Genomic DNA, 14,544 nt, shown 5'->3' with positions numbered 1-14,544 from the left:
AATCTCAACTCAAAGGTTTGTGTCTCTAAATCCCATTCTAGATCTTGTGAAAATAACCATCTTGAATGACCTTTCAGTGAAGTACTTTGGGAATGAGATGTTGGAGATGTTTTGTGCTCATACATTATTCAGATTTCTGTGCTGCTGAAGTGCAAGGCAGAAGCAGTGCAATAGACCTGAGTGTTCGGGTTGAAGAGCAGATGTGCAAAGTTAGCTATTTGAGAACATCTTTCTCACTCCACAGAAAGAATCAGATCAGGGTTAGTATCACTGACATGAGTCGTGAAATTTGTTGTTTTGTGGTAGCACTTAATTTTTGTAACATTAAGTTATAAAAATAAATATATAATACAAAATAAGAATAATGAGATCTTGTTCATGGACTTTTCAGAAATCTGATGGCAGAGGGGAGAAGGTTGTTCCTTAAATGATGAGGAGCAATGGTAGTCACAAGTAGATGGCATATCCCAGATGGTGAGAGTCCACAATGATAGATACTGCCTTCTTGAAGCACTGCCTCTTGAAGATATCCTTAATGAGTGAAGAGGGATAAAACAAGCTGAATCTTCAGCCTTCTGTAGCCTCTTGAGATCCTGTGCTTTGGAACTGGCATAACAGGCTTTGATGCAACCACTTAGAATGCTCACCACTGTACATCTGTTGAACTTGCAGGAGTCCTTTGTGACATACCAGTCACTTAACACATCTAATGAAGCAGAGCTACTGGCATGCCTTCTTCATTGGGCTAGGCTCCGAGAGTTTGACACCCAGGAACTTGAAGCAGTTCGTCCTTTTCACTAATGACTTATGAGTGAGGACTATGTTCCTACACCTTCCCCTTCCTGAATTCCTTGGTCTTGTTGAAGTTGAATGCAAAGCTATTGTTTAAAGGTGTTTGAGCTAGCCGACACTGAAGTAAATTTCTGATTTTGATGTCAATCCCTTGCTGAGTTCTTTCTACAGTATGTTAACTACAAGCTAATTTCAATCATTAATTATGCCTCTAAATCAATAAATTTTTGAAGATGTTTTATTCATTTTCCTTACTGTTTTCAATTGTGTGTACAGGCATGATACTAAAGATATGACTGAAGCTTTCATTGCCTTGGAAAGTTCTTTGATTGCAGAAAGCAATAAAGAAAATACCGATATGTAATATAAAAGTAAAATGCTGGGTGATGGAAATCTGAATATATTTTTAAAAAATAATTTAAAAAACCTGATGGTTGTCAAAGAACAGAGTTGCTTTGCTTTAATGATCAGAACTTTTGGAAAAGGCTCTTTGCTGAATATAGTTCATCACTGGTGATGACTTTGCAAAGGTAAACAGAATTTCCTTATCTAACTCTGAGTATATATGCCAGATTTTAGAAAGAAACCAAAGCCTCTCCATATATATAAAATTCACATGCAGAAACTTTATTCCACAAAATTATTACCATTTTTTATGACAATTGTTGCTGTGATCTAAATTATTCCAAATATCCAAAGGAAAAACTCAAGGAACTCAGGGTGTCAGACAGCACCTGTAGAGTGAATTGGACTGATTGAGAACTTTTACATGGTCCAGGTGAAGGATTTCAACAGAGAAAGTCTGTCCATTTCCTTCTGCGAGTACTGCTTGATTTGCAGAACTCATTGTTTTTGCTTCAGATTCCAGCATCTTCAATCCTCTGTGTCTCCAAATGTTCCAACTCAATTACCCTTTATAACAGGAGTTCCCAACCTATTTATGCAATGGACCATTAAGCAAGAGTCCATGGAAGCCCTGCTTTAGAATATCAATAATGACATATGCTAAAGAAGCCTTGGCTTAAATCCTGATTTCTTTGTTTTATCCTTTCAGATATTCCATATGACATATGACTTTGCCAGTGCTGTGGTGAGAATATTTAACCTCATTGGAATGATGCTTCTGTTATGCCACTGGGATGGTTGTCTCCAGTTTCTAGTTCCATTGCTTCAGGATTTTCCCCCTGATTGTTGGGTGTCCCTAAATGGTATGGTTGTAAGTATTGTTATATTTTTTTATGTATATTCCTAAGGCTTTCTTGAGAAATGGTCCTGAGCCCAAAGGCAAGCATATTTTGATTTACTGCATGAGAACTGAGATTGTCTTTTGAACCGTTTCAAAATTGCTACTTAATTTTTAATGTTTGGGTTATCTAACAAAAACATTCTCCTGTGCGGTGCTTTTATTCTCTGCCGGGTTACTTGTGGCATTCGTTGACTTCTTCAGGAGTACATTATTTTTCCTTGGTTCATGTATCATCTGTGCATTTCCTCTGCTCTTAAACTGGCCCGGAGGACAATACATAACAGGCAATGTATAGAGAAAACTAGGAAGGACAGAGTAAAGAAAGCAATAAATAGAAAAAAAACACAAAAAGTCAAGCAAGTGTTTTAACACAAGAAATGTTATAGGCAAGGTTGATGAGTTATTAGAATACTTAAAACTTTGACAAGCAGCTGTGCTGAAGGGCTTAAGCATACTATGTGTGGGACCTAAGCATTTCTGAGTACAGCATTTCCAAAAGGGAGAGAGAAGGAAAAGGTCAGGGTAACAGAACAAGCAAGGGTCACGTAACTTTCTAAAGAGAAGCATCATCTTGTTCAAAGACAATCAATTTTGTTAGAATCAAGAAATGGAATAGGATCAGTTACAAACTCCAGGTATTTACAATAGAGACTAAAATAAGGAAATGGAAGAGCAAGTTTCAAGAAAATTTCGGTGAGAAGTTACAAAGTAATAGTCCATAATTACGGAATTTAAGATGTCCTAACAGACTGGAAGAAAGCAGTAAAGGAGATTGAAGAACGGTTAAAAATATGAATGAAGTATTTGCTTACTCGGAGACAGAATGAAGCCATTCAGCCCATCGAGTTGGTGCCAGCTCACAGAACAGAAGGATCATCTGTCCCATCTCCTCTCTCCATATTTCCCAGCTTATTCTCTCCCACCAGGTCATCTGCTCTTTCTGAGTTTTTTGTCTTTTATCTATAGGATAATTTACAGTGACCTATTAACCTACCTTTCGAGAGGTGGCAGAAACACACCATGAAAAAAATAATGAACAGGATATTGCAGACTTGGAAAACGAATAGACTGGTGATCTAGGCGAATGGATGGTAGATGCACTTTCACATATATTACCTGATGGATGCACTTCGTAGAAAACCACAGACAGAAACAGCTCAATATACAAATTTATACAGCATTCAAGAACAGGGGGATTTGGGGAGAAGGGTTGGGGTGGTACACAGAGGAGGATTATTCACAAAACTTTGAAAGTGAAAGGACAGGGTGATAATATGTTTAAGAAACCATCGGGGATACTTGGTCTTGTAAATAGACTCTGAAGGTAAAAACAAGGAGGTCATGTACAACTTTTTATACTTCACTGTAAGTCACCAGGTATTGCACTTTGGGAAGAAAATCTTGGATGATCTCAGAGGAGGTTTGTCAGAATGACATCAGGATAAGTATCTCCAGATATGTGGAAAGATTGGAAAAGCTGGGAAAGAAGAGATTAAGAGGAAACTTGATATATTCAAATATGCGAGGGATTTTGACTGAGCAAGTAGGACAAAATATGTCTAACTATCAGAACATTTTGCAAGTTTATAATAGAGTATCACATGATGTAGACAATTAAATCATCTAATATCTTTATTGATTTTTCTCTTGCAGCTATGCAAAAATTTGTAATTTAAAATAATAAGTTAAAGTATTAAGCAAGAGAGAGTGATTAAAAGTTATGGAATTATTTCAGTCTTTACATGATTACCTTAGTAATACAAGTTATTCTACCTATATCATCAAATTGTATCAAATGCCATGTCTAAAAAGAATATATTTATACTACAATACTTTAATTTGATCAAATTGGAGAAAGCATAGGACAACAACTCATTTGGCAAACCAGTCTTCTTATTCAAATGAAATGTAAGTTCTGTCCTAATATACTGTCTGCCTGCTCTGGATCTTTGCTAACAAAAGGCATCAATCGTCTCAACTTTACTACTTCTCTCTCCAATTCTAATTTCACTCCTTCCAAACACACTGTTCTCCACTCTCTCTGCACTAATCCTAACCTCACCATCAAACCCACAGATAAGGGGGTGCAGTAGGAGTCTGGTGGACTGACCTCTACCTTGCTGAGGCCAGGTGACAATGCGCAGACATCTCCTCTTACTTCGCTCTTGAACAGAACCACACTAAGGAGCACCAGGCTATTGTCACCTGCACCATCACCGACCTTATTGTGATCTCCCATCCACTGCCACTAACTGCATAGTTCCCTTACCTCACACCACCTGTCTCTACCTCCTTCCCAAGATCTATAAACCCGCCTATCCAGGTGCACCCATTGTTTCCTGCCCCATTGAACTTATGTCTGCATATCTTGACTCTGTTTTATCCTCCCTTCCTCAGTCCCTTCATACCTATAGCCACTTCCTTCAAACCAGAGGTGTAGCAATGGACACCCACATTTGTCAGCCACGTGGGACAGTCTATGTTCCAAGCCACACAGTGGAATCTCTCCCCAACTTTTCCTACATTACATCAACTACATTGGTGCTGCTTCCTGCACCCATGCTGAGCTCAGCTCATCAACTTTGCCTCCAACTTCCACCCTGCCCTCAAATTTACCTGTGCATTTCTGACACCTCCCTCCCCTTTCTCGATCTTTCTGTCTCTGCAGGCAGTTTATCCACTGATATCTTTTAGAAACCCACTAACTCTCACATCAGCCTGAACTATACCTCTTCCAACCCTGTTACTTGTAAAAATCTAATCTAATCTAATCTAAATGTCAGCCCCTTCTCTCAATTCTTCCACCTCTGCTTCATCTGCTCTCAGTATGAGGCTTTACATTCCAGAACTAATAAAATGTCTTCCTTCTTCACAGAAAGGGACTTCCCTTCCTCCACCATCAATGTTGCCTTCACCTGCATCTGTTCCATTTTACACATGTCTGGCCTCACCCCTTCCACTGCCAACCCATCCCATCGGCCTCCGGATCCAGCCGTAATTCACTGTAACTTCTGCCATCTCCAACAAGATCCCACCACCAAGCACCTCTTTCCATTGCCCCCACTTTCTGCTTTCCACAGAAGCTGCTCCCTGTGCAACTCCCTAGTCCATTCCTCCCTCCCCACTGATCTTCCTCCTGGTACTTATCTTTACAAGTGGAAAAAGTGCCACACCAGCTCCTACACCTTCTCCCTCGCTGCAATCCAAACAGTCTTTTCAGGTGTAGTGACACTTCACCTGTGAGTCTGTTAGGGTCATTTACTGTATCTTGTGCTCCCAGTGTGGCCTCCTGTATATCAGTGCTACCTGACGTGGATTGGGAGACCACCTCACCGAGAACCTATGCTCAATTCGCCAGAAAAAGTGGGGTCACCTGGTGGTCGCCCTTTTGAATTCTACTTCCCATTCCCAGTCTGACGTGTCAGTCCATGGCCGCCTCCACTTTTGCAATGAGGCCACACTACGGTTGGAGGAGCAACTCCTTGTATTCCATCTGGGCAGCCTCCAACCTGATGGCACGACCAACAATTTCTCAACCTACTGATAATTGCCCCTCACCTTTCTCCTTCGCCATTCCCCATTCCCATTTCCCTCTCTCATCTCATTTACTTACCTGCCCATCACCTCCCTCTGGTGCTTCTCCCCCTTCCATTTCTTCCATGGCCTTCTATGCTCTCCTGCCAGATTTCCCCATCTCCACCCCTTTATCTCTTTCACTAACTAACTTCCCAGCTCTTTTCTTTACCCCTCTCCCTCTCCCGGTTTCACCTATCACATGCCAGCTTGTACTCCTTCCCACCCCTCCACCTTCTTGTGCTGACTTCCCATCTCTCATTTCCAGTCCTGATGCAGGGTCTCGGCCCGAAACGTTGACTGTTCACTCTTTTCCATTGATGCTGCCTGGCCTGCTGAGTTCTGCCAGCAGTTTGTGTGTATTAATGTATCAGCTATTTGACATTGAGGGAAAGTTCTGTTGACATTCACAAACAGTTGAACAAAACTCACATTTGTCTTAAATCCACAACACAGCTATTCACACCCGTAGTTTTTCCACCTCCACAAGTATCTCATGAGCTCTGTTGCACTGCATGCTCCAGGGGCCCATGATCAGACCTGAAGTTGAGAGCTGTCTATGTTGAGACTGCATATTCTCCTTTTCCCAGGAGGTTTGAGTTTCCCTGTCACATTCTAAAGACATAATTAGCCACTGAATATTACCCCTAGTGCACGTTAGTGCCAAAAGAATCAAAAGGGAGTCTATGAGTACATAGGAGAGAATAGATTATGTTGCAAAGTAGAGTGGGAAAGTGATCATTCTTTTGGGAGCCACTATAAACCTGTTAGGTTCAGTAGTCTCTGTGTTGTAAGAAAAGAAGCTCCTACAGCCTTCAAACCCTATTAGTTTACGTTTCACCAAGGTGCAGTTTATACCACTTTCTCAAAATCTTATGTAACAAATTACACGCTAGATTTTTTTTGTACTTGAAAACAGTGATGCAGTCATTGAAATTAAGTGATAGTTCTAATTTAATGGAAGCAAATAGGATGAGTGCAGACGGACAGAAAGGTCGGCATGGAAGGAGGGTGTAAAGGGCTTGCTTGTGGTCTATGACTCCATTGTGCTGCCTGGGATCAGGTAAATGTGCCCTTTGCCTGGACTCAGTCAGAATATTAAATATTTAATGAGATTCCGTATAATAATGCCAGTAAAGGTGGAGCAGTATGGGAAGCTTTGGCAGCCCCTATTTTGGCTCTGGAATTGGTTTTGAGTGTCAGAAGAAGCCTACCCTGTGCACATACTGAGTACTACTTCGATAAACTTCAATCAGCTGGGAGTACCCTGACTGGTTGTGTCACAGCCAGTGCCCAGAAATGGAGAAGTCTACAGAACATAGTGGATACAGCCCAGTCCATCACAGGCAATGTCCTCCTCATCATTGAACACATTTATAAGGAGCGCTGCCACAAGAAAGCAGCATCCGACATCAAGTACCCGCATTATCCAGGTCATGTTCTCTTCACGCTACTACCATTGGGCAGGAGGTACAGGAGCCTTGCATCCCACACCACCAGGTTCAGGAACAGTCGTCATCAATCTCCTGAATCAATGTGAATGAATAACTTCACTTAACTCAACGCTGAACTGATTCCACAGGCTATATCACTTTCAATGACTCTGCAGCTCATGTTCTCGGTATTAATTATTTAATATTTATTATTACCACTATCTGTATTTTTTTTCAGCTCAAACTGGTAAAATCTGAGGTATGTGCATAGCCAAGCACACTCATTTTACAATTGCTAGGGACTTTTGGACTATTCTAGTGGTGTTTATGATTGTGTCTTTCTGGAGCTTTACATAAATATTGCTGTGTCGGCCCAATTGTTGAATGCTGTTATGTCGTGACTTTGGAATGAAAGCAGTTATAGATATTACTATCGGACAATGTGTATCTGTTCATGTTCCATAGTCTTGCAATTACCTCTTTTAATTCAGCATATCTGTGGTGTTTTTCTCTTATTGATTTCTGTTGTTATTTCTATTTTTATTTTGTGTTTGCATAGTTTGTCTTTTTTGCACATTGGTTGTTTGTATATCTTTCTATATAGTTTTTTATAAATTCTATTGTACAACTTTCTTTTCCTGTAAATGCCTGCAAGAAAATGAATCTCAAGGTATTATACAGTGATATTCAGTACGTACTTTGATAATAAATTTTCTTTGAACCACAGCTATGACGTGGAGCATGCTCTCTGAACCACTTCTGTCAGTGCACTTGTTTGTGCCACAGATCCAGCTGGATACTCAGTCTAATGCTAAGTCCTCAAGTGCAGCATTGAACATTGCTTTCCACAGCAGTCTGAATTAGCTTTAAGGGAAGATGTATATCACTCTGCAAAGGCTGCACACACTGTTGTTCTTAACAACACTGGAACAGCTGAATGTAAAAAGTGGATTAGATACCAAGGGCTTGCACCAGGTATTTTTGAATAACATCACATTTTAATTTGAAAGAAGCCATGTGTACCAGTACTTAATGAATTCTCATGACTTCTGGTCCTCCCCAACTTCCTCGAATCCCTGCTAGAGCACTGTTGTAGACATTGAAGTAGTTTGAAGGCAGCTTTGCACAGCAAGTAGTTTGATAAACAAGTTCTCAGAAGTCAGAATTAAATGTGTGAGGAAATGAGCCACGGAGTCTCAAAAAGTAGCCACTAGGGTAAAAGAGCAAACGACTTTCTATCTGCCAACGTCGGGACTGGCTGGAAGTCAATTATGGGGTAACTTATGTCCTGAGGCAGAATAATACCCCAGAAGGATTCCTCAATCAAATATTCAAAATTCACACTTTTATTTCATCTTCTAACCTACGTCTTGGACATCTGTGAAGTATCTAGATGGAGATATATTTTCCATAGAGAAATTCAGAAGTCAAGAGTGTTTAATGTCATTTTTTCGATACATAATTGTAAAAGAGAATGAAAAAATTGTTACCCTGGCTCCGATACAGCACCAAAAACTCTACAGTAAGGTAAAGAACTTAATAATAATATACAAAGAATCTAAATATAAATACATAAGTGAGCTTATACAATAGATTAACATTATATCCATAAAGAGGTGCCAGCACAGGAGCATCACTACACAAGGTGACTGAAAGGAAGTGATAAAGTAGTTGTGGTTGTGCAGGGGTAGGTACACGGGTGGTGATGTTGATCAGTCTTACTGCTTGGGAAAGTAACTGATTTTGAGATCAAGCAACACACATCAAAGTTGCTGGTGAACGCAGCAGGCCAAGCAGCATCTGTAGGAAGAGGTGCAGTCGACATTTCAGGCCGAGACCCTTCGTCAGGACTAACTGAAGGAAGAGTGAGTAAGGGATTTGAAAGTTGGAGGGGGAGGGGGAGATGCAAAATGATAGGAGAAGACAGGAGGGGGAGGGATAGAGCCGAGAGCTGGACAGGTGATTGGCAAAAGGGGATACGAGAGGATCATGGGACAGGAGGTCCGGGAAGAAAGACGGGGGGGGGGACCCAGAGGATGGGCAAGAGGTATATTCAGAGGGACAGAGGGAGAAAAAGGAGAGTCAGAGAAAGAATGTGTGCATAAAAATGAGTAACAGATGGGGTGCGAGGGAGAGGTGGGGCCTTAGCAGAAAACAGATGGGGTACGAGGGGGAGGTGGGGCCTTGGTCTTGGCATGGATATTACATAGCCTCCTCCTTGATGGCAGTAGGATAAACAGTCCATGAGCAAGGTGGGTGGTATCCTTCAGAGTTTGTGTGAGATGTTCAGTCCCAGGAGTTTGAAAGTGCTCATACTTTTCACTGCTGTGCCACCAATATAAAGAAGCCTGTGAGTGGTGCGAGTTCTCCTAAAGTTGACCACAATCTCCTTTGGAAGAGATTATTTGCCTGGCACCAGACTTCAAGCTCTTCCACCTCCTGTCTGTAGCCATCTCATCGATAGTGATGAGCCCCACCACCACTGTGCCATTGGCAAACTTGTCCATGTGATTACTTAATCTGATCATCTGCATCTGATCCTTAAACTCAAACCTGAAAACTATATGTAAAATTTGGTGACAGAGTGGACAAAACTGTCTTTTTCTGTGTGATACTACAAACTGAAGATTATTTATTTGTTTCGCTGCCGTTTAGCTGTACATCTGCAAGGTGAGGTGTAGGAGTCTTGGATTTCATGCTGCCGGGCTCAGGAGCAGTGGTTGCCTAGTAACCATCAGGCCCTTGGACCGGCTTTACTCACCTCGGTGCTGAATGTACTCCACAACATGTGCACTTTGGAGATGGCAGTTTCATGTTCCAGGCTCAGGAACAGTAATTACCTCTCAACCTTCAGGCTCTTGGACCAGATTTCACTCAACTTCACTTGCACCACCACTGAACTGTTCTCAGAACCTGTGGACTTACTTTCAAGGACTCTTCATATCATGTTCTAGATATTTATTGCTTACTTATTTATTTATTGTTAATAGTTATTTTTTCTCAGCTCAAGCTGGTAAACCCTGAGGTACAGGCATAGCCAAGCATGCTCATTTGTCGATTGCTAGGAACTTTCAAACTATTCTAGTAGTTAATATTGTAGCTTTCTGGAGACTTACATAAATATTACTGTGTAGGCCTCATTGGTTAATGCCATTGTGTAGTATCTTTGGGATGATACCACTTGTGGATATTACAATTGGGGTAATGTGTACCCTGTTCATATTCCAAAGTCTTTCAATTTCCTCTTTTAATTCAACATATTTCTGGTGTTTTTCACTTATTGCTTTCTGTAAGTTATGTGTGTTTGGAATGTAATTATTATTATTACTTTCTTTTTGTATTTGCACAGTTTGTTGTCTTTTGCACTCTGGTTGTCTCCATATTGTTGCAGTCTTTCATTGGTTATTATTCTGTTATGAATTTATAGAGTATTCCTGCAAGAAAATAAATGTCAGGGTTGTATATGGTGACATATGCTATATGTACTTTGATAATAAATTTACTTTGAACTATGTTTTATTTGTTTACTTTTTTATTATTTGCACAGTTTGTACACGTTGCACATTGGATGTTTGTCGGTCTTTGTTGTACATGGCTTTTCATGCTTATTGTGTTTCTTTGCCTTGTGGGTGCCTGTAAGAAGATGAATCTCAAGGTTGTATGTGGTATACATATTTTGATAATAAATTTACTTTGACTTTGAACTATTACATATCCCAAGTATATTAAAATGATGAACAATGTATTTTTCTCATCTTTTCTATTTCTCCAGTTTTAAAAGTTTTTAAGAACTAACCTGAATGTTATATAGCTACTCCTTCTCAATTTATCTCCTTATGATATTTACTTCAGCCGTATCAATGGTGTACTAATGTAATGCCGTTAGTAGCTCATCATGGATTAGTACATGATGTGCCATACCAGCTGAGAAATGTCAGCCAATTCCTAGGTGTGTTGCGTAGATTATTATCGTATTGAAACACTAAATTGGTTTACAATAGCCAACTCTGCTGGATGTCCTATTACTATAAATCTCAATATTGTGAGAGCATTGCAATCTGAGTAATTTCTGTTATTTATCACTTCTTTGCTTCAGTGCTTGTAACTGCCTTGTGGAATATTCTGTCCTATTGAAATGTTGCCCAGGAACAAGCATCTCTTAGATATGTATTGACACACGAATTGACAATGTAACAAATACAAAATTTATTTGTTATATGTTCTAACAATAGATAAATAATGAATTCTTGGTACATTAAAATAACTGCTTTAAGTGGGCTCACTAGTTCCTCCATAAGCTATGAAACTGTGATTGCAGAGTTTATCAAATTCATGGGAACTATTGGCCCTAAGGATGATCACACTTGATTGAAGTGCTAGACACTAAAGACCGGGTCTACTATTCAAAGATGTGCCATTTCTACTCTCGGCTATTAGGCTGTATAGTGAGTCAACCTATAGCCAGGGAAGTGATGATCACTTCCTGTTAGACTGTTCATGGTAACTTTATTTTTTTTACTTCTCTTCTAATATTTATATCTGTGCACTTATAATGCTACTGTGACACTGTAACTTCCTTTGGGATCACTAAAGTATCTATCTATCTATTCAGTTAAATTATTAAAGAATTCTCCAATGTCGGCAATTGTTCTTATTCATTTGTGAGATATGGGGAACACTGGCAAGGCCAGAAATTATTGTTAAATCCCAGTTGTCCTTTGGAAGCAAGTGCTGATCTGCAAACTGAAAGCACTGCAAACCATCTGTTAAAACTTTTTCACAGTGCTATGCAGAAAGGACTTAAATCTGGTGACAACCATGCAATGGCAATATTTCTACATGCCCACATCCTCATTCTTATGGATGATAAAGTTCATAGGCTTGAGAAATTCTGTTGAGTAATTCAGGCAAGTACACTTGTAGTACAGGCCAAGAGTTATCAAAGTCTCCTCATGCATTAACCTTTTTATTTCTGGAGTCATTCTTGTGAATCTCTTCTGGACGCTCTCCAATGTCAGCAACCCTTTTCATAGATAAGAGGCCTAAAATTGTTCACAATACTCCAAGTGCAGTCTGACCAATGCCTTAAAAAGTCTTGTATTACATCATTGCTTTTATATTCTAGTCCTCTCGACATGAATCTAATATTGCATTCGCCTTCCTTACCACCGACTCAACCCACAAGATAACATTTAGAGAATCCTACATGAGGACTTCTATGTCCCTTTGTATCTCCGATTTCTGAATTTTCTTCCCATTTAACGAAATACTTTATGTCTTTATTTCTTCTACCAAAGTACATGACTGTACACCTCCCTGCATTTTGTTCCATTTCCACTTCTTTGCCCATTCTCCTAATCTGGTTAAGTCCTTCTGCAGATTCCCTGCTTCCTCAACACGACCTGTCCTCCAGCTACCTTTGTATCATCCACAAAGCCATCAATTCCATCATCCAAGTCATTAACATATAACGTGAAAAGAAGCGGTCCCAACACCAACCACTGCAGAACACCACTAGTCACTGGCAGCCTGAAAAGCCTCCTTTATTCCCACTCTTTGTCTCCTGCCAGTCAGCCAATCTTCTATCTGCAGTGTTTATGTGTATGGTCAGATTGAGTTTCTGATGATTGGCAATCCCCTCGATATTGATGATGTGAGGGTCTTGTTGATGGTAATGCCTTCAATGTCTGAGTAGTTGATTAAACTCTGGCAAAGGTGCTGAATGTTATGCAAATATTAATTATTCATTTTTAGAATATTTGCTTTAAAATAGTTGCTGGCCAGATATTTGTGCGGTTTTCTTGTGAAAGATAAATCCTTCTCTCAAAGCTTCTCTTACTATCACAGTTTACCTAAAGGAAATTACACATTTCTAGAGGTAGTGGACAACATTACATATTTCTCTCCTTAATCTATTTCCCCATTCACTTTTCCAGACAACCTATTCAAACAGTGAGGTGCAGCACACTTAACCAAGCCATTAACCATGCTTCATAGAGCATCATCAGATAACAGCTTAGTTTCATCCCAGGAATGTAGAAGCCAATTATACAACTTCTATAAAATGGAATTAGTTAATGAAGCACAAAATGAGGAAAAAGTAAACTTTGCTAAGACTACTTTTGGGAGGCACAGTGGCAAGGCTATTTGAGCCACGACTTCATAGTGCCAGAGACCCGGGTTTATTGTCAACCTTGAGTGCTGTCTGCATAGGAGATGCATATTCTCTCTGTGACCGTATTGGTTTCCTCTGGGCGCTCTGGTTTACTCCCACATCTAAAGTATGCGGGCTGGTAGATTTACCTCTGCAAACGACACCTTGCATATACTGTATATGAGGGATAGAATCAGAAGACAGTTGATGAGAATATCGGGAGAAAACAAATGGGATTAATGTAGGAACAGCAGTAATGAGTGGTTGATGGCTAGAGAAGACTTCATGGACCACAGGCTTATTTGCTCAATGACTATATCTCTATAATCTGTGAAAAATTGCATGTTTCTAGCTAAAGTTGATGTTCGAAAGGGTATTACAATGAAAACTGTTGTTTCTTAAATAATGGAGGTATTCTGTAGTGAACATAATTTCAAGAATATAGTTGCAGCAAAGTAATGAAAATTAATTCTCCAGTTTTCTCCCCCTTTATGCTTTCTTCAGCACATTTTCGTAACGCTAAATGCACAGTGTGAGTTATAGAGAATCTTAATGCTGAAAAATAAAACACAAGCATTTGGAACAGCATGGATATGAGCCCTTTCATCCATCGACTCTGTACTGACATCAACCAGAACATTTGCAACTGATCATCATGTCAAGATAACTGAAGCTGATTGACAATTTGTAAATACAGTAGTGTTCCAATCAGTTTTATTGCCTCTTTTGTCATCCTTATTTCCGAGCAATGATGCTGCTTAACTAGAAGATTCAGCAGCTCTGTGTTAATTGGATTATTTGAATATTTTAATTTCTAGCTTGGTCCAATGGTCAGCTTTCCTTGTTTCTGACATTGACCCGTTTTTTCATGGTGACCATTTTTCATATCCATTCTTATCAAGTACAGTCAGAAGCAGACTGATCCATGATACTACTGCCATTAGAGTAAAGTCAAAGATGAAATAGACTCAGTGGTTTTCCAATTTTTGTTGTGTTAAAAACTATTTAATTACAATAGCATACATTGTCATACTGTAACCTAATCAGACTTTTATACAGTTGAAACACGCCTTGTCAACCTTTATACTCAATGTGCCAACCAATAAAGACAAGCATGTAATATGCCTTTTTCACCACCCTAGCCACTTGTGTTGCCATTTAAGGGAGCTGTGGACTTACACCTGAGATCCCCCTGCAGTTCAGCACTTTGAAAGCTTCTGCCATTTATTATATACATTCCTCTTGCATTTGACTTCTCAAAATGCAGCGCCTCACACTTATCTGGATTAAACTGCTTCTCCAGACAAATTTGCAACTGAGCTGTACCCACTCTCCATGTCTCTACC

At 39.8% G+C, this 14,544-nt stretch overlaps 1 protein-coding gene across 2 annotated transcripts in view; it reads left to right on the top strand.

Moving 5' to 3' along the window:
- LOC134343939 (potassium/sodium hyperpolarization-activated cyclic nucleotide-gated channel 1-like) overlaps positions 1-14,544 on the top strand; it is a 270,471-nt gene that overhangs the window by 119,946 nt on the left and 135,981 nt on the right. For both annotated transcript variants that reach the window (XM_063042899.1, XM_063042900.1), the window contains exon 3: positions 1,847-2,008. In XM_063042899.1, coding sequence (XP_062898969.1) covers positions 1,847-2,008 — 162 coding nt within the window. The remainder of the gene's footprint in view (positions 1-1,846; positions 2,009-14,544) is intronic.

Source organism: Mobula hypostoma, chromosome 3, assembly GCF_963921235.1.
Source record: "Mobula hypostoma chromosome 3, sMobHyp1.1, whole genome shotgun sequence".
Classification (NCBI taxonomy): domain Eukaryota; kingdom Metazoa; phylum Chordata; class Chondrichthyes; order Myliobatiformes; family Myliobatidae; genus Mobula; species Mobula hypostoma.
Note: the sequence above shows the minus strand (reverse complement) of the source record. Positions and strands in the feature narration are given on the sequence as shown.